Below are 24,158 nucleotides of genomic sequence, written 5' to 3'. Positions count from 1 at the left end.
GTCAAGGATTACTATGAAAATACATATGTTTTTATGTCTTCTATATATTTATATATATATATTCTTTGTATTACTAATGAAAATTGTGAAGTTCTAAAACCACTCATATGCCTTACGAAATATAGTTTAGTATCACTAATTCATTTATACGTAAATCAGATCTTTTAAATTAATTTAAAAAAAAAATCAAAATATTACTGCATTCATTTTATAAAGCGATTTTTTGTTAATGATTGCTCTGGCCCTGCCAAAACTTGGTCAACCAGTGTTGCCAACCTGACTGGCAGACATGGCAACATTAAAGATAATTCAAAAACTTACATGACTATTACGGTTATAAATATAAGAAAAACTATAGAAAATATTGAAAATTTCAAATTGGTTGGCAATGGAATTTTTAATAAACCAGATATGATAAAAACAAAACACTGAATAGTTTTTTTTTAATTTGACGACCATTCTTTTAGGATTAACGACTGCTATACCGCGTCTCATTGCGCAGGAAGGTGGGAGACGAGGAAGAAAGGCACGAAACGCTACAACTTATACTCCCCCTCCACCCCTGTTACCTAAGGAGCGGTACAGCGGTTTCGGTAGGTAAGCAAATGGGTAGCGGTCGGTATAATCACGCTATATATCGAAAAGTGACCGGCAGAGAGTATTAAACACAAAATAATACTGATTTTAATCACGGATAGAGCCGAGCGAACAAACCAAACAAATAAAAAAAAAACTCGTAAAAATTCACAAAACGCATATAAAATAAAAACATCATTAATTATAAGCGAAACAATATAATCAGAGTATTGCATTAGATTTCAAATCACAATAGAAATTAAAGAAAAAAAATCTTATCACATACAAGCAAATGTTTCAAAGGCTCCGCACTTATTTATCTGTGCTGTTAACTTGTGTTCAAAATTTACAAAATGAGCCCTGATAGGAAAAAATGAAGTTATTTCTGTTATATCAACCATAAGTTATAACATTGATACGCCTTTTAAGTTACTTTTAAATTTTATGACAACTTTGAATATTTAAGTTATGACAACAACTGATAGATGAGGTCTTATAAATATTTACTCAAGCTGCCGTTTGAATAAGGAACTAAGAGGGAGAGGAAGTAAGATAGAAAGAGGGATAATCCCAACTTAGTAAGGGCAAGTGTAAGAAATACTCAAATCACTGTATCAGGTATTACTATATTTAAAGCTAATGATGTCCAGACGCCACCGAGTCTAGGTAAGGCAACATCGCCAGTAAGACCAGCTAATCACAGAGAACACAGTGACGAGGAAAAGTGGTTTGAAAGTGAAAATCCGAGTAATTTGGACAGTGCAGTGAAACGTCCAAAAACATAGATTGGTCCGTGTACTAAATACATATATAAAATATAAATCCTACCGCACGGGTGTGACTAAGCACCTAAATACACAGTACGCAGGTTCTTGACAGCTGCGTCGCCGCCTGTGACCACTGTCACCACTAAGTCACTTCCTGTGGCCACTGCGTCACTTCCTGTGGCCACTGCGTCAGTCACCGCCTGTGACCACTGCGTTACAGTCTGCGATTAAAACTTCACCACTTGTATCACTGCATTATTGCCTCGTGACCACTGAGTTACCATTTCGTGACCACTGCGTGACCGCTACGTTAATATATCATTTTGTGTAGTTTGAGGATCTTGCCGAGGCGCTGTTTCGCCGTCTTCATACCCTTCTTCAGTCTTATATCTGTGGTACAAGAATAGAAAAAAATATTATAACTGCATGATAAATATCTATATATATATATATATATATTATTTTGGAGGAATTTCGTATCGCAATGGGCGACATTACATAATTAACACAATATACATAGATACGGAGGATAATAAAAAAAATACAATTTTATGTAGCATTTGTCTTGCCATTGAACCACATGAAGGATACAATTACTAAATAAATTTTACCAACAACCTAAAAAAACTAAAAAAAGGTACTACGAAGTGTTAAGGTTATTCTTTTTAAAAGAAAATATGATTTTTGTTATTAATTCATCTAATGCTTATTTTTTTGCCAAATCGCGCGCTCGACTTGGCACGTCGCACTCATGACTTTGCACATTGCGCTCGTAACTTGGCACATCGCACTCATGACTTGGCACATTGCGCTCGTGACTTGGCACATCGCGATTTTGACTAGAAACGTTCTGCTCTTAACTTAAAACAATATATGCCGTGTCGCCGGCTTTTAAGCAAGTTTAAGTAAATGATGTTGTATACCTGCGCACTTACTCTTGTTATTGGTCGCGCTCTGCGCTGGTGGTGGGGGTCGCTTGCTCTTCGTCGCCAGTACGGCGCGCTTTGCGTTCTGAAATAAACCAAGGTCCGATTAAGTTTAGTTGTCATATCATGTAGAGTGCAATACAGGTGTCTGTTGGGACCTTAAGGTTCTGGAGTAGCCAGACAAGTTCAGCGCAAGTCTTCTTACCCATCAGAATCCGCTGGATACAGGTCATTACCAATCAGTTCTATTATAAATCTATGAGGTTTTTTTTAGTCTATGAGGTTTAAATCCATGATGATGAGTGAATGATGATGACGCAATTTAATGTCATCACGATGGTACTTGCGTAGGTGCACACGCGTGGGGGTGGGCGAGTTAACTTTGCGCTTTGTTATCAGTAGGACATCCACCCAAGAGGCCGACAAACTATATTGTTAGTCAATATTTACACGCTTAAGTAAGAAAAGGACCAATATTTAGCCACTTCCGCACATGCAGTGGTAGTCGTTCGACAAAGTGCACCCCCGCCCGCCAGCTGATAAATGCGTATGCGGCAAACAATGCGAACTACACAACTGCCACCGTCAAATCACTCAACACGCGTTTACCCCTCCATGGGGCATCTTCAGAAGTTATGTTACACCGATTAGTGCCAAACAAAGAGTGAGACTCTCTCTGTGTCTCACTCTGTGTTACCACTTCATGTGCGGAAGTGGCTAAATATTGTTCCTTTTTTTACTTGACTTCCGCAAGGTAACGCCTGATACTATTAAATATTTACACACTTCAAATGTCTTTCAAATTGTTCAGCAGTCGACAGTCTTCCGACTGAAATAATGATGATGATATCCTGAAGGTAAACAGACGACCTTTAGAGGTCTTATATCGAATCTATGGGGGAGGTCTGTCCAGCATATGGATGAAACGATGATTTTTTTTTCTTAATTTAGGGTTTCACCTTTGTCAAGATATGTCAACACCATTGTGACCATTATAAATGTTTACCAATAAACCCTTCGTCAATCAATGTGGTACGGACAGAGTTCACTCGGTGTTTCGCACTGATCGGTCTGAGGATGCTTTGTGGAGGGGTGAAACACGTGTAGAGTAGATTAACAGTGGTAGTTGTGTTTCGCATTGTTTGCACGCACATTTATCAGCGGGCTGGGGGGCGGTGCACTTTATTGCACGACTACTGCTGCATAGCGGAAATAGCTATATATAAGTATTTTTCTTAATTAGGATGAACTTCCACGAGGTAACGCTTGAATCTGTCATCGATTTGCACTGATACAATCAATGATGATACCTGTCGCTGTGCGTGGGAGTGGGAGTCTGCGTTACTAATCGCGGAGGATATTCAGTTGTGTATGATACCTGCGGCTGTGCGTGGGCGTGGGGGTGGGGGTGTGGGTGCGGGTGCCTGTGCGCGGCAGCCAGCAGCGCTGCACGCACGCACTCGCGACGTACAGCGGGGCGCGCCGGTCCGCGCAGCCGGGGCGTCACGCGACCGACACGAGCACGCGGCGACCACGCCTCATCTCTGAACACGGACATACACAACCATTAATCCACCTGCAGCTAGAGTTCAATGCTAATTACTTTTTTAAATACCATAAGAATAGTTATATATCCATAGTGTATTTACAAAGGCACTGACAAACTGGCTGCACCAAATTTTCAACTGAAAAAAGTCTCTTATTCATTTGTAATAAACAGAAACAAATTCTTTATTAAAACTACTAAATTCAATACACATTATAAAAGTTAATTAACGGAAAAATCTTATTATTCAATAGACATTTGTTTATTGAATGAATTAAAATTGTTTATTTTTTTAAATTCCGTGTATTATTTTATAGATGGAATATTAAATAATAACATATTATTCAATAAACAAATATTTAGATGACAATAATCCTTGGCAGTGATGGCGCTTGATTGTTTTGATTTTATTTAGGCTATATCTCATAAAGTGTATATGTATAAATCTGTATCTGTGTTAAACTATATTAAAACATGTGTTGTTGTGGAGTTTCTTCCTGCTTCTTCTCCACAACTACAATACCTTGCGAAGCGGAGTCAAAAATAAAATAGACTAAAAAAATTGTCGATAAATAAGAGTTCTTTTAAAAGTTCCAATGTTAAACGAATTTTATATTTATCTTTTATCTTAAATATTCTTTGTATCATATCCTTACTTCTCGGTGCGCGTCCTGGCGTCGTTCCTGTTGCGCGAGTTCCTCCGCCGCCGCGACGACGACCACTCCTCATCTTCATCCGAACTCATCTCAAGAGACGGGTACACTACAAATATATCGATATATTTAAACTAAATTCATAATAAACCTGTTGAAATAACACTTCTGAAAGTTGACCTTAACTTTTACAAAACACGAGAATTAATAATAGGTTTAAATATATATTTATTTCAGGAAGTAAAATTAGAAAGAGAAAAGAGATCATTAGATAGAAGGAGGAAGAATAAGACAGATAGGTAGTACTCTTAAAACTATATTTCTTCTACAGCATAAATCTAATAGCCTAATAGACACAGGCTGTCCCGTATTTGGCGGGAGCGGAACACCAGTCTCGATTAGTAGAGATGAGAGAGAAGGAAAACATATCTTAGCTGTTGAGAAAAGAGTTTCACCAGAAATTTTTGGAGATACGTAAAATTGTATAACTCTGGAAGAAAGGCGAAGGAAGTGAAGAAGTATGGAAAGCATTAAAAGATATCGTGTAAGCAATTGTATAAATTATAATGCAAATAAAGACCCTGCCCACCAATATGAAAGTTTGAACGAGAATTAGAATACTGGGCAAATTGCCAAATTTAAATTTCAATCTGATAGGATTGAGGCTGTGTATATTTATATATATATATACTTTATAAGTCAAGGGAATGGCTACAAAGGCAATGCTGTTCCTAAAATTCAACAAAGACGTCATACAGGTTGTAAACAAAGCAGTTAAGGGTTGGTTAGAAATCCAATGTCAAATACCTATATATTATAACTAAAAAAAATATAAAAACTTTATAAGAATGTAATTAGATAGAATAATAGGACATATATAAACAAGACAAGAATTAAATTGTAGTATAATATAAAATTAAACAAACTTTGATATTTTGGGTGCAAAGAAGCAAGAGAGGTAATAGATAGAAGAAAACTAGTAAGCTAAAGGAATGTGAAATATTGAGAAGAAAAATAAAGAAGAAAGAAGGATATTAAAAGAATATATAAATAGAACATCACGGAGTTCACTGGAAGAAACCGTACTTACACTGAAGTAACAAGTGAGGTCTAATAAATAGTTGGTACAGATATTAAATATGTTCAAAACAAACAAACCTGATATAGCTGATATTGTTTAAAGCAGTGTGATTCCCAAAATGGTCTATATCGACCCCTAGGGGTCTATGACAACCTGCAAGGGGTCTATTTCAGCGAAAAAAAATTTGGGGGTCCATGAAATGAAAATGGGGATCCACGATAGTGGATCTCAACACATACACTGATAGTACCTATTTACTTACATCATACTATCTTATAATATCAAAACATTTACATTATTTATAAAAGTACCTATGAAGTTAAAAATTTATTATATATGTTTATAAAATTAACATGTGTTTTTAATTTAAGTTTTTAACACTAAACTTCACTACAGTTAGAAATTTACAGGAAATCAATATCAGGTAAGTAGTAGGTCTACCCAATACGGAAAAACATGGCAAGGGGTCTACGACACAAAAAAAGTTTGGGGAACTCCGAATTAAAGTAAATATCATAACATTTTAAAATCTTTTTGACGGTATACTGATGTTTCAGGTGGCATAGAATAAAGGCCAAGTGCTTTACATAAACTATTATTTGTCTGTGGTAATGAACAAAACTCACCATACTCCTCGTCCCTGTGCACCTCCTTGATTACGTCTTCCTCATCCGCGAAATCCTCGTCGGCGCTGGTCACCGACACCACGGGCTTCCGCGCCCGCTTGCTGTTGGTTGGTGTGCTACTGTAATTACAAACAAATTTAAATAACATAACATCAGTCAAACCTTTATTTTAAGTTTTAATTAGGAATTTGGTCATAAAGTACAAAAATCTGAGCATCCTGTATATGCACACGGCATGTATGGTGGTTTACGATTCGTAGTTAATAAAAAGGGCATCTCTTATCACTAAGAACCTCGATTGATTCAACAAAAACTGTATTATATATATTTTAGCAAAAGAAAGAAAGCGAAAATGAGTGACAGTGATTTATATAAAAAGGAATGTGAACTAAAGTAAGAGGAAAGTGAGGTAGAGTATAAGGAAAGTAAGCTAGAGAAAGAGGAAAGTAAGCTAGAGTATGAGGAAAGTAAGCTAGAGAAAGAAGAAAGTAAGCTAGAGTATGAGGAAAGTAACCTAGAGAAAAAGGAAAGTAAGCTAGAGAAAGAGAGAGAAACTGATTTAAGGAGAAGTGAACAATAGAACGAGAGAAATTAGGTTGCAGAGAAAGAAAGCGAAAAAGAAAGTAAACTACAGAAAGAAACAAATAGAGACAAAGCGAGTGAAATGTAAAGGAAGCGAAAGTTTACTATACTTTCGTCTGCAAATCAGCTCCAACGAGAAAGTGTACATTACGTTTTTGTGGGTGCGTGTGCATGTTTGCGTGCGTATGTGTGTGTGCATTACCTTTCATGCCTCGCGGGGGCGGGGGAGCGGCGCGGGGAGTCGGCAGCCAGCCCGAAGGTCCGCGACGGCGCCGCGTACCGCTCGCTAATGCTCAGCATACCGGCCACAGCGGCATCCTCTCTGTAAATATAAAATTATTACTCTTTATATGTCATATTTTTTATATGTATTGGAAACTTCTAGAAATTCGTTATTTTGATGAACCATATAGTAAAAATATTTTACGGAAATTCAGTGTTCTTTACTTCGAGATATAAGAAACTCTTTTTTACGTCTTGAAATTTTTCATTCTAATTTTTTTTAATATTGACAAAATGTGATAATAAAAAAATCTAATTCAAAATTGAATCTGTACTGTGATATACCAGGGTGTGGTAAAAAACCAAAATGGTAAGAGAGTAACGGAAAATGTAAAGAATTGAAGAAGAGTAATAGAGATTATGAAGAAAGACTATTGTTAAGAAAACAGAAACCGAATAAACTATTTAAAAAAAGTCAATGCCTTCAATATGGCAGAGGATACAAGAGTCCCGTAGATAAGGAGCCATTAAAAAAAAAAGAATTTAGAACAAATACAAAACTTTTGTATATGTCATTCTATTTTAGTAATTTTCAATATTTTATTATCCTTTGTAAAATTCTTACGTCCACCTATGTAACATATATATTTTAATACGAAAGGGTTAAACTCGTGTCGAGTCCACTTTCCACTGGGGGATGCGAGCCCAACGTTGGGAAAAACTGGTTTATTTGATAAAACTCACGTTTCATTGACTGGTTGCTCCTCCTCCGCCAGCACCGACGCCTGGATGAGGGATTCAATCCCGTTAGCTGGCGCCGGCCTTGTCTGTCTGTAGTTGCTTGATGTGCTGGTGTTGTTTGTTACTGTTGATAATATACAACCTATATAATACAACCTTAGACACCGTATTACCCACAATCTATATTATTTTCAATATAAGTTGTATATGGAGTTATTAAGAGTTTAAAGAATAATATAACGGGTTATTTAAGTAAATAATTAGAATCAAGTTCACCAATATATGGTACACTAAACTTCAAGTCAATGAGAGATGCAATTCATTGTATGTTGAATAAATATCTTTTGAACTTGAATTTAATATTTATATATTGTGTAACAGATGTCATTTCAGCTCATCGACGCCCATTTCAAGACAAAGGCCTCCCCGAAAGATATTCATGGGGGGATATACTATAATCACTTAACATGACAGGCGGGTTGGCGATCGCAATGTGGTATTATGGTTCGATGAGCATGGTGCTGCCCATTCTCTGGGAACTTATTTGTGAGCAGTGGCGATTATACTGCAGTGTCAGCTTACTGTGGAGCGTGAATTTAGCTTAATGGGGAGTATAAGCTAAGCTTGCTGGGGAATGTGAGCATAGCTTACTGGGGAGCGCGGAGGGCGGGGCCCTGTGCTTGGGCGGCGGCCTACGGCGGCGCGGCGCGGGCGCATCGTCGATGAACAGGTCGCCGTCCTCGTAGTCGTATGTGCTAGACACGCGCCGCCGCACCGCACGCTCCGAGCGTCGCACCGCCGGCGCCGCGCGCGCCTCCTGCTTGCTGCTCTCTGATACCTGATACATAACCACACAAAGGTTTTTATTTATTTATTATTAAGAAAACTTAATAATAATATGACATTAACCACTTAAATATGGTGCTTATCACCAGCCGAGCGTCGACTTTAGTTGTCAACCAAGAAATTTTGATCTATCTCTGTAATAACAGTTCACAAAAACATTGCATGAACGTCATGAGTCGTATCAGGTATAACGTTATATGTCAGTCTTCCATATGTGTAATTATGTAAACAAATGAAAATAAATAAATAAAAGATACGTTATATAATCTTTATATATATATATATCTTTATATATATATAATCTTTATATTTTTTATTACTATTAACACATTAAAAATATTTTAAAAATTGATGGTACACGCTATATATTGTCTTATTTTAAATATTTTTTTTCTTTTGTTGCTGAGTGTGTTTTTTTACCGTACCACACCTACGGCGGCAAAGCAGTACACTAGCACCCAACATAATAAATACAGCGAACCGGTACACAGGATGTATTTGATGTAATGTCAAAAGATAAAATTAACTATAATATAACTTGCAGTATATATAAAATAAACTAATTCTTCCCCTTCCATTGTTATATTTACGTATTTACTTTACATTATTGTGTCAGTTGTGTGATTCGCATTGTTTGCCGCATACGCATTTATCAGCGGGCTGGCGGGCGGTGCACTTTGTTGCATGACTACCACTGCATGTGCGGAAGTGGCTAAATATTGGTCCTTTTCTTACTTAGGATGGACTTCTGCATGGTAACGCCTGATTCCATTAAACAAACATATTTCTAGATCACTTGAGAATATCGTGGAATTGTCACATAATAAGCTTACATATGTTGTGGCTGCGTACTGGTGGGCGATGGCCGCGTCGTACGACGGCAGCGAGTTGTGGTGGTGGGGGTCGTGAGCGTCGTGTTCAGCTTGACCCTGATACCCTTCCACATGCTCTGACGTCGTGCTGTACGTGGCGCCCTGGATATAAATACATTTATTTCACAGTAAAGAATCATTTGTCCCTTTCACATGCCAAAAGTGTGGTTGAAAGAGCACTATATTAACTCTCTTCAGACAATTCCCACTTATGTGTTAAGATCATGGTTGCGCAGACTTATTAAGACTAAGGGCCACCCGGGCAAATCATAAACTGATGGCGGGCCGGCCGCCAGAAGTATAGGTAATTAATTTTTTTTGGTTTTATTCTGGAATAGAATTCAATATTTTTCGAATGTACGAGAGTAATATTTGTGCTGTCGGCGGGCCACCAGTATTCGACCGGCGGGCCGCGGTCTGTGCATCCACGGTTAAGATGGATGTGTTTTGGTGTAAATTAACCAGTTTTACCTGATGAACTGGTACTGTGACTGCATCATCGTACCGATGATACTCGGTCGCATAGGGCAGTTCGGCCTGGTACGCGAATTCCGGCTGGTACGAACCGGGTTTAGCACCTTCTGAATACTGGTAGTCTTGCTGAATGTCCTCCGCAGAGTACATGCCTGTAACATGTCACGTTTGTAAACAGATTATATAGACATTTTGTTTATATAATAATGGTGTAATATCAAAATAAATAAATAAATATGCTGTGATATAGGTACCAAATGTAACCATGAATATAGAGATGAGGGAAATTAGGCGTGTGAAAGATGAAAAAGGTGGAGAATGAAAAATTTTATGAAAAATATGAAGAAAGGAGGAAAAAAAAGTGAATTTTTTTTACACCCAATATGTAAGTAAAGTCTATGCTTTAGACATGACATGGGGAATATGTAAAAAATAAATAAAAATAAAATAAAAGAATGGTATAAAAAAACTTTCTCAATAGTAATTCTATCTATTCTACTGAATTTATTTGGAAGTCCTTCATTGGGAGATATACAGAGAGAAATAGTAATAGGAGATAGGTAGTACGATATGTAACATATATTCCTCTTCTTATTATCTGTGGCGATTTTATATATATAATACATACAAAGGGTCTTGTTGGAATAGAAACTGAACCCAAGATCTGGACTTAATAAACATTATATTAAAAAATGTAATTACCTGGTCCATAATTTAAATCTTGTCCCTCGATCCTGATGTTAGTCTGCAGGTTCTCATTGGTGAAGAGGATCTGCTCTTCATGGTAGTCTCCGATGTCCTTCTTCGATATGGTCCACTGCTGTATAGGCTTCAAGCTGGGCCGTTCTGATCTGATAAGATGTGACTTCAATATTGAGTGCTCAGGAAGGCTGTAAGGTGGTGGCGCTTCGTCTCTTGATGATGAGGGGGAATTGCTGAAAAGTTTCAGTGTGAATTTCTCATTGGAACATAAATTATTTATACATATTGAATATCACTGATTATTTATGACAAAGAATCTAGACCAGTGGTCACATGTGACCCACACCCCAAAGAGTGGCGGGCCCACACCCACAAAGTGGCGGGCCGACACTCCACAGGGTGGCGGCGGACCCACGCCCCACAGAGTGGCCAATTGTTAGTTAAGAGGGGCAATTCGAAAATAGAATCGACACCAGTTTAACCCTTTCGCTTTAATATATAAAACAAATTATTTTACATAAGGGATGTAAGATTTTAAGGTGAGATATGTTACAAAAAAGTTTGGGAAATACTGGTTTAGATAAGCCTGGCGAATTTATAAGTACTTAAAAGAGTATAATGGTATAATAGGTTATTTCCCCATGACGGTGAATCATGGCCCGTCATGTCTGTCTTTACTACCATTTTTCTCCAGGCTCTCTTTTTGAAGAGTTTTATGAGCCGTGCATGGTGGTGTTACAGTATCCATTGGTCTAGCGACTAGGTGACCATCTTCTATCCTTTTTGTCGTTACCGGCAACTTCAACCTTTTCCTGATTTTGACTCCTCCGTGCAAAGGAGCTGAAGTACTGAGGTATTTTTATAATAGGCCCCGTTATTATGGACCTCTCGTAGTCCCTTTCTTGTAGGACAGGGTTTGATATGCTTTAATGAACTTTTCAATTCTATTCCTTTTATTTCTGTACTCTTCTAACATTCTTCACATGATCTATCTTTCCTATTCTTTCGTTTTACAATTTTCTATCATTCTTTCTATCATACTTATTTCTGTTCATTCATCGCCTTACTTCCTTCGACTCCTAAAAGTATTATCATCATATCAGCTGATGTATGCTCATAGCAAGGCATAGGCCTCCCAGGAGGAACTTCCTTCTCAAGAAACTTCCTCCCTAAAAGGAACTTTATATCGATGGTCCACCTTATCCACCCAAATGTCATATAAATTCTTACCTCATTTTGACCTTCAAAGACTTCTTCTCTACTCTCTCCACATATCCATTCCCATCTTGATATCCTTGCTCTTCGTAGCTCTGGTATGTGTACTTCTCTGGCAGTTCCTTATTCTCAATGATATATTTGGCTTCGGGCAATCCATTGGCATACTTAACATCACTGTTCACATATCTAGTCTCTTGGAATACCACTTCTTTGTTATCTATGTAGAATTTATCAGCATACACTTTCTCCTCGGGGTATTCTCCGTTCTGAGCCATGTGCATTATCGGTTTCGGTAGGGTTAGTTTCAGTGACTTCTTCTGGGACGACGGTTGCTTCTTTGAATTTTTATTTGGTGAATGATTTTTTGGTTTGAAATCCTGCAATTGAGTATTATAAGTTAGATTTGTATTGTATATAGTTCCCATTTTGAAAGTAATATTTGAGAAATAATTAAAACTTATGACAAACAGGTGCATGGCAAATGCTATCAACCAGTATTTCAAAATGTATGGTTCATACCCCACAAGGGGGCAATTTGATTCTTTAGCCTTTTCGCTTTAATAAAAAAAATATATATGTTCCATATGAGAAAATACGAATTTCAAGGTGGAGCATGGTATAATAATATTTAAAAAACACTATTATAGACAGTTCTACCAACCTATGATATAAATTACTGTTCTCCCTAATGCTTGGTAGTTTTAAATGACAATTTCGCCTTACTTTTTTAAAATAGTATGTACTGGCCACAAACTATAATTGAGATGTAGGCAGAAGTAGGAGAAAGGAGTAAAGAGAAAAGTGTAGTTGTTGCACATAAAGAAACCATTTTAGCTGGAACCGTAGGAAGGTATATGATCGATTTTGCCGATATTGAAAATAAATCTGCAGTAATATATATAACAGAAATGGGCAAGCTCATAAGTAGGAGTAATTTTTCAAAAATAATATTTTTTCTCAAGCCGCAATTAAATATGTAACTACATCAGGTACACAAGAAGATAGTCAAAAATTACAGAAATTATATTTATTGAAAACATAATTACTACAGTAAGTGTATTGAATTTAAATAATAAACTAATTTATTTAATTTTTATGATATTTCTTAAAAATTTGGTGTACTTGGTGATGGCGGTGGTATAAAATAATTGTTGACAGTAATTATCATCTTTTCAGACGATAGTTTGTTAATACTGGCCAGTGTTTAATTTTCACGATATTTTTTCCCAAATGTAATGACAAAAATGAGAAATAAGCTAGGATATATCAAGAGCCACAATTAATTCTTCAGAGCCGCAGGTTGATCACCTCTGATATTTAAGTTTAACAATTAGTTCTTGTTTACATTTAACTCTCAAATGGATATTGTCTTCAATCGTCAATGTTTAAGTATAAAAACTGTCTGTCTTTATACACGTTTCAATAACTATAAATCTATTTTCTTTGTGTTAGCCCTTAAATAGATATCACATCGAATTGTCAGTTTTAATATCGATAAATTTAATTATCTGTATAACAGTGGCGCCGTGTCAATGCCGCTCACAGCATCAACCGCACCAATCGTTTGAACGCGGCAGAAAAAGGCTCGACCGCATTCGACGGAGCTGGCCAGCGGACCGTAAAAGGCGCGCGACCGCGGCACACAAAACAGTTGGAATATGTCTATATGCACACACCCAGTCCGCATCGCGTGTTATAAGTTTTACCTAGTTCTCGCCCATATATACAGTGCCCGGCAATAAATATCACAAATAGACCTTTGGAAAGAGACAATTGGCACTACCTATGTGAAGTTTTGTCAGTCGTGCGACAGAGATAACGCTCTACGAAGCCGAAATTAGCTGATTGTCTCTTTCTAAAGATCAATGTGTTGTTGTATAACTGTTTTTAATGGTTGATTGAGATATCGACTAAACCAATGTACTTAAAACTAAGTTAAAAATTAAACCAACATTCCTCACCTTATCCTTACTTGCGCTGATATTTCTCTTCTCCAGAGTCCTGAGCTCCTTGGAGAGTTCTCTCACAAGTTGTCCGGAGTTAAGACACTTTGGTACATTATCCCGTTTTGCCGCGTCCGTCTGTATCGATTTAAATAAAATATTATTATTTGAGTTCAGTATATCTTTATTCAAGTCATGTACACTTTTTTGAATTTTCGACCATTACATAATAAGTAATAAGTTACCACCGGCTTTGAATGTTGATTTGAGAAGAGTCAAGCAAAACTCAACAGCTGCTCCTTTATATATATAATACATATATATATATATATATATATATATATATATATATATATATATATACGTACACATGATGATTGTGATGTGATTATTTATATATAAATCACATATGTATATTAATAATTTTGTATATATATATATATAATGATGTTGACATCGATATATATATATATCGATGTCAACATCATTACCCTATACAGGTAAACCATATGATATAATTATTTGTAAATATAATTAAAACTTGACTATGATTAATTTAAATTTAATTGTTTATAAAAAATTAAGGTTTGTTGATGAACTGACCGCTTTGAGAGCATGCCACTCCTTGAGTGCAGCTGCCAGGATCCGTGCACCGCGGAGCACCAACGCCGGGGGCGCAGCGCCGGCTGGACCCGTGCTGGCACTCAGCCCCATCTCACTAGGTGTAAACTCTTCATCCTGCAAAGGAAATAAATCATAAAAGTTAATTTACAAAAAAATTGTCAAATACCCATAACATCGTTTACAGGTCATAGACGTTCACTGCAAGGTATAAGCCCCTCCAAAGATATCTAAGGGGGGATATACCATAATCGTCATGGCATGGTATTATGGTGAGCAGAGGACATGGTTCCCATCTGTTATAATCTCGTTTATGACTAGTGTTAATCCTATGTAATTTATTCACAAAGTGTGAATTATATAAGATTGTATCATCGGCAACTCTCATTCAGTATATCAATTTCAGACTAGATCCTTGATGATGACTTGTGACACCGTCACACTGGATGAATTCAACTACGAGAAGTCCCCAGCGGTTGACCAGACAGAGATGCACGTAATCACTCGCTATTCCGTGTTCAAACAAGCCAGAGCCGACTGTGATTAAGCTGGAGGTTGGGATGAAAATAAAGTCTCCTTGATGAGAGACGAGGAATATCGCCGCATTTTCTTACAAAACTGCGGAAAAATAGTAAAGGTAACTCGAAAAAACAAGACATAGAAAGTAAGGCACGGTAAGAGGATACCTAATATGGTAAATATTGTGATTAAAATTGTGATATAGTATAACAACGGGTCCATGGCGCTATCTAGTACAAGAGAATGGAACGTTCCTTCCGGAAGTGAACGAGAGTGGAACTGATCGGAAGTTCCTACTCTAGCGAAACGTTACAACCACCGTGCAGCGACGTTGAGGGGGTAGTTCGAGATTCAACGTAGCGCGGAACAGCGGCGCTTACCTTCTACCGAAATTTAATCCGCGTTAATTTGCATTGTCACTGTGATGTTTAGTTTTATTTCAAGTTAAGGCTTAACCACGCCCATAGAGATTATCCGTACAAGATGGATAAATTTGACGGTGGATCCGGAACGGATCCCAACCGCCGACATGTATTATAAAATTGAGTATCCAAAGTATCAAAAACAATGTAAAAATCTTTAAATGTATAAAAAAAAGCTACAGAATGTGCGAAAATTTAAAGAACGGAAGGAGGAAAGGAATGAAAGATATTGTAAAGGATGAGCGACGACTATGGAAATAAAAAAAATCAACGAGTGTTGAAAAAATTATATAAGAATGAGAAAAAAATCTATTTGCAAAGGCTTCCATCATTAATTTTCAATAAAATCATAGAGATTATTGAAACAGGACATAGTTCTAGCAGTGGACGTTCTGTGGCTTGAAATAAGGATGAAATTGAAAGAGCTGTAACTCACCAGTGACTCCTCATTGTGCCTCCTAAGCATGGAGAGGAAATGTGCCCCAGCGTACCAGTGCATCGCTTCAAACAGTGGATATCGTAGCATGGTGGGCGTCTCCGCGCGACCCTCGATCTCATACGATCTGGAAAAAAGTGGTGTTTCTACACGACTCTCGATTTCGTAGATCCTGGAAAAGAGTTATTAAAGGATTTATTTTTTTAGAGTCACCGATGAAAAGGAGATTAGAAGAGACAGAGTTAGATGACAGAGTAGTAGTTCATAAATTGTACAGAGATAAATTTAAATTCGCTATTGCTCATATTACATATAAATAAAACCTTTTATTAGAATAACTGATCTAAAAATATTAGCAAATGCTTACCTTTGAAAAATATTGTATAGGTAAACACATATTTACAAATGAACATGAATGAAGACAGAGATAGAAAGAGACAGAGAAGGCAGAGCACAGAATCACAACTCACTGCAACTGCATCTCCACGGCGTAAGAGTGGAGGAAGTTGCCCCCGAATACTAGAGAGTCACAAGGCGTAAGCACAGCGTGGATCCAGCCGGCTGGGATGAACAGGGTCTCGCCGGCGCAAACTTCTGCAGTGCCGTACCATTCCACCTGAAATCGGTATTTAAATTGGATTTTTCAGTTTTTCAGAGACTGGCACTATAGGACACCCACTGTAAGGCACAGACCCCCCCCCCCCTCCAAGTTGCCACAATGAGATGGCGTTGCGCTGACCGCATCCAGGGATATCACACGACCTTGACTATGTTCATCTGTTCACCTTGTGATGGGTCTATCCCCGCCGTGTGTACTGGTTCTTTATTGTCACTCTAAACACACAGCTTTTGGCACCAACGGCCCCCGGCTGCATAGTCAATTCCATATTTAATTTAACCCAAAACATTATACAGATGTTCACTCATAAACATACATGGATTCCATTCCATTCGAAACAACAAAGAAATGTTTATATGTGTATGTTGACTTCCATAATTTATACTACTGTAATTATTGTTTGCAATAAATACATTAATATTAAAGAACAGCAGTTCTATGAGAACACAGATTTGATTTTGTACCCCAGCCTTAGTAGTACATTAGTACTCACCGCATCACCAAAGAAGCGCTCATTCTGTTGATTGGCAGGAGTCCATTGCTGGTAGAGAGCCAGATTAGTGGACGTCGGTGGTATCAGGTAGAAAATCTGCAAGATTGTGTAAAAAAACATTACATTATATATTTGGAATTTTATAGGCATATTATGAACAATTTCCTGTCACAAAGAAAAACCGAGATGGGTAAAAACTGTTTAAGAACCTTTTATCTTCCACTTTGTAGTTTCTACTCATAGATGCCCTTTGCAAGTCATAGACCTTCTCCGAAGATAATTATGGGTAGATATACCAGAATCGCCACGCTTGGCAGTGGGGTTATTGATCGCAGTGTGGTAATAAAGTATGCAGAGGATACTGCTGCCCAGCCTTTGAAAACTTGTTTATAAGTGAATCTAATATAATTAATGTACAAAATGTGAATTAAATAAGATTTTATCCCTGGAATTAAAACCGTGCCTGTCGCAAGCTACCATTGGTCGGCCAGAACTATTAACTACATTTATTTAGTAACATATTACAATGTAAATTCTTCTTTTCAGCTTATGGACGTGCAAAGCATACACCTCCCCCAAAGATCATCACGATGACCAGTTCTGCGCTGCCTGCATCCAGCAACTTCCTGCAACCTTGACTATGCCTTAGTATCTACCTAGTGGGGGGGCCTACCCGTACTGGGTCTACCAGCTCGACATCAGTGGCACGAGCGATCTCTCTCGCCTCTGCTTCTTCTTTATTCAGACAAGCAATACTTCGAGCTACATAGGTGATCTCGGTTCTTCTGCGGTTCTCCTTATTTTCGATTCGATTTCGCAAGATTAATACATTTTTTCGTTAATGTGTAATTATTAATAAATGGGTCACTCCTATAATTTTTTTGAAATTATTTAGTAAAATTTACCTATACATACTAATTTTAGTTAAAATCTTTAAAATATCTTTTGCCGAACAAACTAAAGATACCTTACGTCCATGAAGCACATGATACCAGACGCTGGTGCCTCCAAAGTCTATATGGAAGTCGGTGTAGGATCCAGCGGCTGACATTAGACAATACTTCTGGACGCAGGGCTTCGGTGGCCGATCTGCAGCACCGGGCCACACGCGCTCCGCCCAATCCAGTGTCCTTGCGATGCTTGGTGGCTCCACAAGAGGTGCCATACTGAAAAAAAATTGACCAGCACACTTAAAAAATTTCACTAATTTTTTGTTTTAATGAACAAAGATTTGTACCATTTATTTTATATACAATAAACGTTACTTGGATGATTTCTCTATGGATCATCCTCCCGTGGTTGAATTTTAAGTTAATTTATAACGAAATATACTCACTTAGTTTCAGAAAACTCCAGACTCAGTACATTTAGGACCTTCTCATCTCTATGTTCTGGTGGTGTTTCAAAATAATCCACAAAATCACCTAATGGCATACGCATTGTGTTTTGTTTACGTACATCTATCACCTCCACCTGTGAAATAATATTATTATATATTTATTTATTTAAACACTAACCATTTTATGTATAAAAGCGAAGTTAATGCTGAAGGTTTTCTCTACCAGTTAACCATACTAGCGGTGCAGAGATCAATTAATAAAGGTAGATAAAACTAGTTAATATCATAAAACATGAAGAGTAAAAAAAGTTCACTTAAATTGGAAAGGAAAATACGTGAACCAAAACACCAATATGAATATACTAATGGCTACTACTTAATATAAGTAAAAGGGCATAATTATATATAAATATGCCCTTTTACTTATAGCTTATATGTGTGTCTAGTAAATTACCAAATATTTTAAATTATAAAATAGCCATAGAATGGTATATAAATACATTGAAAGAAAGCCAGGCATATTTTAATACTAAAAGTATATATATATATATATATATATATATATATATATGAGTATGTCTTACCTCCAACTGCGACCCACAAAACCTTAAAACTGATCGCACCGTGAATGTTGCAGGATTTGGAACCTTCATATCAAGACCTTCAGGTGTGTGAAAAATGACGGGACGGGTAAAACCTGAAAATTGAGATACATATCTATAATAGACAATTGGCACTTGCAACAAGAGTTGCAAAGGATGTCCACCCATGTGGTGAATGGATCCAGGTCTATTGGATATCTCATTACTAATATGACGATCATGAAGTACATTTGATTTGCTCATTATTCATTTATTATTAGGATCAATGTACCACTAACATTAGCATCTGTTTATATGTTTTACATTTACATTTATAATTTAAGAATTTTTGTTCCCAATTTTTGTTTTTTGTCTCATTGTTGTGTAGGTAAAAAAATAGGTATCTTTATCTATCTTATCAATCTAAACTATCCTATACTCAGTTTTTATGATTAAGTTTCATGCGAACACTTCCTCATCCCTACTCCAAATTACCATACTGCATATAGATGAATAATGCGATTGCATCTGATTGTGCGTGATGGACACTTTTATACAGCCTTTTGGTCATTTGGATTTATTAATATAGGTAATATTTTAAGGCCCACATTACTGGAGACCTCTTCCCTTCTATTGTATTTGGGACAGGGACTTTATTTAGCAATAATTTGTAATGTTACTATTTTATTTCCATTCTCCTCTTTCATCCCCTATTTCCAATGCTACACCTTTCATTCATCACAATTTCTTTTCCTTTGATTAACAATCCTTACACACATCCTCTCTTTCCTCACCCCATTCTTTGTTATCATTTAGTATACCATTTAAAATCATTTTTTATTATCATTTTTATCTCAATATACCTAAACTAATATTTTTTAATTGAGAGACTTGGCACCGGTTGGAGGAAGCTTCTACCCAAATAGGATTCATACCAGTAAATAAGAACATAGTTGAGTTCAAATATGTAAACTATAGCAAATTTGTTTAGTATGAAATAAAGAAGCTATATAATAACTATAATTATTATATTGGAGATATTGGTGCCACCTTTCAACCATTCTTTCAACTGCACTTCACACTCATATCTTTCTTTTGCGATATGGAACAGTGTGCATACACTACAATCTTGTCCACTGCTGGGTCATGGATGCAATACAGATAATTATTTTATCAGTAAGTCACTTTCAAAAGTTCATCAAGCTAGTTGTGCGTGCTACAGTGTAATAGCTTCTTCAAGGCATAAAATTAATTACTTTTTTTGACATTAACAATGTAAAAAAAGATTTATAAAATTATCAAGTAATTTCTATACAATAGTGACAAAAACAAAACTAAATGTTCATTAACACAAATCATTAGTAGATTATTAAAATCAAACACCTTACCATTGTCCTTGATGAACTCCTCGGTGAACTGGTGTCCCCTCATTCTTTGCAGTGCAGCTGGAGCTGGACGCAGCGGTCTCGCTGCCAGTGCTCTCACCCATGCCGGTGATCCAACTTGTGACGGCCGAGTCTCTGCACTCAACTCGTACCTGTCCGCTCTGTGATTGTTTGTTGGGATTTTCACTGAAATGCAAAATATACATTTTTTAAATGATAATACATATATCTGAAATATATCTATAAACATAAAGATATATTTTTGTTTACAATTAATTCAAACACTATTGAACTGATCTCTATGATATATCTATCCTTGTAATCATAAAAAAATATTACAAGGAGTTTTTATACTGATTATATTATATTTTATTTATTATTATTTTTACTTGTTGAGGAAACTTAATAACTAGTTAAACTATAAAGAGTGACTTGTTCAAGGGGTAATTACAAGTTTCGACCTTTAGGATTATTTATATTGTGAGGATGTACAAAAGGATCATAATCTTATGTAAAAAAGAAAGTTACTCAATAAACTTTATAGCAAATAAAGGATGTGCAAAAAAGTCTTACAGGATACATATAAACATATACTCACATAGATATAATATTTAAATAAATAAATGAAAGTTGTTATTTTAAACTATATATTCAATATTTAATACAACAAATTAATAGTTTCTTAACTAGTATTACATCAGAATTACTCGCAGAATAATTTTAGTCTTAGTTTCTTAAGAGAATTCAAGAATTTTGATTTAATAAACACCAATTCATGGTAAGGAGGCCTCCCTAACCTAGCATCACGGGTCTTTAACCTTGAACACCATACTCAACTCCTCTCTGAACAAATCTATGGTCTCAGTTCTATTGTTGTACAATAATGCAAATTTATGTCTCTTAAAACAGACAAGGTCTGTCGAACAAACAAAACTCCCTTTTTCAATAGTAATAGAGTAGTGCTTGACTCAAATGACATCAGACTGCAGTCTTCAGATTCAGGTATTGCTTGCGATTCTATTGACTATAGGCTCAATTAAGCAACTTATCACCATAATAACATCTAATAGATTCAGGCGTTACTTTGCAGAAGTCCATCCTAAATAGGAAAAGGACTAATATATAGCTATCTCCGCTATGTAGCAGTAGTTGTGCAATAAAGTGCACCCACCAGACTGCTGATAAATGCGCATGCGGAAAACAATGTTACACTGTATAACATCACTCCTGAGGATGCCCCATGGAGGGGTGAAACATGTGTTGAGTGATTTAACTGTGGTAGTTGTGTAATTCACATTGTAAGCCGCATGCACATTTAGCAGCGGGTTGGCAGGCAGTGCACTTTATTGCATGACTACTGCTACATAGTGGAAGTAACTATATATTAATCCTTTTCTTACCTTAATAACAGTTTAATTAATAACATTGTAAGTTATAATCAGATTCACTTGTTTATATTAACTTGCTTGGCTAAAACCGCACCTAATGTTTGTGACCCATCATTCTTTGGTAAAACAAACTACCTATGTAATGGCCTGTTTGCTCTTTTATCACATCTTATTGATAACAGTGATTTAGATACATTGAGTGAACATCAGGGAATGGACTTGTATAGAAGCATTAGTAATATCATTAAAATTTAAGATATTGTATGGAAATGAGTGGTCAACATTTTTTGTGATCTGGTTTATACTGGCATGCAAGAGGATTTGCAGATGCTATTGGTTTATAAGGGCAGGATGCAGTATCACCAGATTAAAAGGCTAATAAGCTCTTAGATTGATCGTGAGGAAACTTCATGGACTATCACTCATAATATCTGTGGCATGACACAAAGGGACCCATGAGGGCCTTGGGTGGGGTTATTCAACCATTTTTGAACCATGGCCCTGCTTTTGCTTTTCAAAAATTCTTGAGCACCTCTTCACTAGCCTAGAGTGAAGGTGATTTTATGTTTATACATAAAAGGTTATATATAAACCCTATTTTAAGGCAGTGAAAATAAAATATAGGGTTTTTAAAAGTTTATCTACATATGATTGAAGTAAATAATATATTCATTGCCATAATAGTGATTATTTGAATTTATGGAAATTATACAAGGGTTTTCTGCTACAAAAAATTGTTAATGTAACAGGTTGTATTTTTGTACCTGTATTTTCTGAAATATATTTACATTTGTAAATAAATCTTTAATAATATTCAAAGTTTTTTAACATATGCATATTGAGGTAGTTAAAAAATAATAATAAATATCAATGTTTTATAGTAAACAAATAAAACTAAATTAATTAAATTTAACAATCAGATGTTTTAGCCTATAAATTATTTTAGATAACATTGAATTTGAAGCTAAAAACATATCCTTGATATTGGTTATTTATAACTAGATACAACTACATAAGAATGCAGAAATACTTACACACAGAAGGTCCGTAAGTTTGGGCGCATTTTGGACAATGATACTTGTCTATATCGTCCGAATGATATATCTTTACATCCACGCAGCTAGAAGCAAATAATTACCAGTTATATACAACGCACAAAAACCTTTTTCATACCGTTGCTGTTTCCATAAATATCTGAATATTACAAAAACTAAACACTGTTTATTGTAAACTAACAGAAAGTTTATTAAACCGGATGAATAATTAATAGTAAATTAACTGAAACACAAAGGAAATTATAAATAATGCACTTGTAACGTCCATGGTGACCGCATATGTAAACAAAAAGTAAAACAATATACAACTGAGTACATTGATGAGAAATTAAAAACTTTCAAATTCGTCCACAAAGTGATAACGTAAAGTACTTTAAAGTAAATAAATAATAGTAAATTCCTTTAAAACAATTATGTGTATGATGGTGGCCGAACAGCAAATCCGTAATGTTGTGAACACATTTTTTTCACACACAAACAAGCTTTAACCCGAAACTTTATATATTTTTGGGTTTACCTGCCGTGAAACCATTCGCGACAACAATCACATTCGATCATAAACTGCCCGATATTGTACGGCTGACCACACAAACAATAGGTTTCCTTCGATGACGCCATTTTAATGGCGAATAAACTATATGTGTTTCTTTCTCCACGTCGCTTTGGGGTGGCCATACATAAAAAAATAGTAAATTATTTATTGACCAAAAACAAGAATTTGATACAAATATTACGTTGTCTAAATAAACAAAATTTTCAAATTACACTTTGTTCGCATTTTATAAGCAGTGTTCTGTTTAACAATTTAAACTTTATAATAAATGTAACGCCTAGTTAAATATTACAATAAAATTATCATTTTGCCAGTATTGCTAATTACTTAGAAAACTTTCCTTTTTACTATTCCCTGGACATAATTAATATTATAAATTGGACCATTTACACTAGTTGTTAGTGATATCCACGTATGCATGCGTTTAAACTTTAGTAAAAAATGTGGCTAGTACTATTTTATAACCCTAAGAGAAAAACTGTTTTATTAAAAATTTAAACTAATAATATAAGAAATATTCATTTCCTTAGACATTAATATTTAACGTAAATTACATAATAAATTTATGAAACAAACATTCGTTATTTTCTAATACATTGTTTTAAATTTTCACTTTTTTTTCTTTAAATACATTTGTTACTACCTACATTTCATCTATCTTTTTTACTTGCTCACATTAGTGTGGTTTGAAGAGCGCTGTTTTGACTCTGTCCAACGAACACAATATTTGTGTAATAGTAGGTAATACACATCATGTAAATAAACACGATTTACAAATTTTGATAATTTTACGTTTAAATGTATTGAAACGCCTGATAAAATATAATATTATTTTTTCTATTACCTAAGATTGCCAAAAAAATGCAAAAAGGTGAAGTATGTTTGTTTTTTACATGTTTTTTTTTAATTAAAATTTTATTTAAAAGTAGTATTAAAATTACAACGAAAATACAATTACACGAAACTATTAAA

The 24,158-nt window shown here is 35.7% G+C and overlaps 1 protein-coding gene across 4 annotated transcripts; it reads right to left on the bottom strand.

Annotated features, from left to right (window-relative positions):
* Window positions 1-983: 983 nt before the first annotated feature.
* On the bottom strand, window positions 984-23,287 carry LOC137925223 (lysine-specific demethylase phf2-like). Of its 4 annotated transcripts, none has more exons than XM_068768633.1 (23): window positions 23,151-23,287; window positions 22,613-22,698; window positions 20,194-20,376; window positions 18,809-18,921; window positions 18,222-18,358; window positions 17,853-18,051; window positions 16,886-16,981; window positions 16,244-16,389; window positions 15,774-15,900; window positions 14,379-14,513; window positions 13,794-13,913; window positions 11,845-12,209; window positions 10,615-10,847; window positions 9,910-10,064; window positions 9,400-9,540; window positions 8,372-8,558; window positions 7,724-7,844; window positions 6,960-7,079; window positions 6,176-6,294; window positions 4,472-4,577; window positions 3,648-3,813; window positions 2,267-2,354; window positions 984-1,733 (listed from the first exon to the last, which is right to left on the bottom strand). In XM_068768633.1, exons 1-23 carry the CDS (start codon window positions 23,249-23,251, stop codon window positions 1,654-1,656), a joined length of 3,324 nt encoding a protein of 1,107 aa, XP_068624734.1. In that variant the 5' UTR covers window positions 23,252-23,287; the 3' UTR covers window positions 984-1,653. The 4 variants fall into 4 exon arrangements, with proteins under 4 accessions (XP_068624734.1, XP_068624736.1, XP_068624732.1 ...); XM_068768635.1 differs by having other exon boundaries at window positions 2,279-2,354; XM_068768631.1 differs by having other exon boundaries at window positions 15,774-15,945; window positions 23,151-23,251.
* Between the last annotated feature and the right edge of the window lie 871 nt (window positions 23,288-24,158).

The sequence above is a fragment of the Battus philenor genome, unplaced genomic scaffold, assembly GCF_028537555.1.
Source record: "Battus philenor isolate CCGP_79_NKW_IND1 unplaced genomic scaffold, ilBatPhil1.0.hap1 SCAF_26, whole genome shotgun sequence".
NCBI classification, from domain to species: domain Eukaryota; kingdom Metazoa; phylum Arthropoda; class Insecta; order Lepidoptera; family Papilionidae; genus Battus; species Battus philenor.
The sequence above is the reverse complement of the archived record's forward strand: the minus strand, read 5'-3'. Positions and strand labels throughout refer to the sequence as shown.

What these genes read in the sequence shown, in the direction of transcription:
- LOC137925223 (XM_068768631.1), bottom strand. Translation starts at nt 23,251, where the DNA reads ATGGCGTCATCGAAGGAAACCTATTGTTTGTGTGGTCAGCCGTACAAT. An exon ending in TTTGTGGGTCGCAGTTGGAG is followed by an intron (nt 18,359 to 18,808) that starts GTAAGACATACT and finishes ATTATTTCACAG; the next exon opens with GTGGAGGTGATAGATGTACG. An exon ending in CCCGCCCTCCGCGCTCCCCA is followed by an intron (nt 7,845 to 8,371) that starts GTAAGCTATGCT and finishes TATTATCAACAG; the next exon opens with TAACAAACAACACCAGCACA.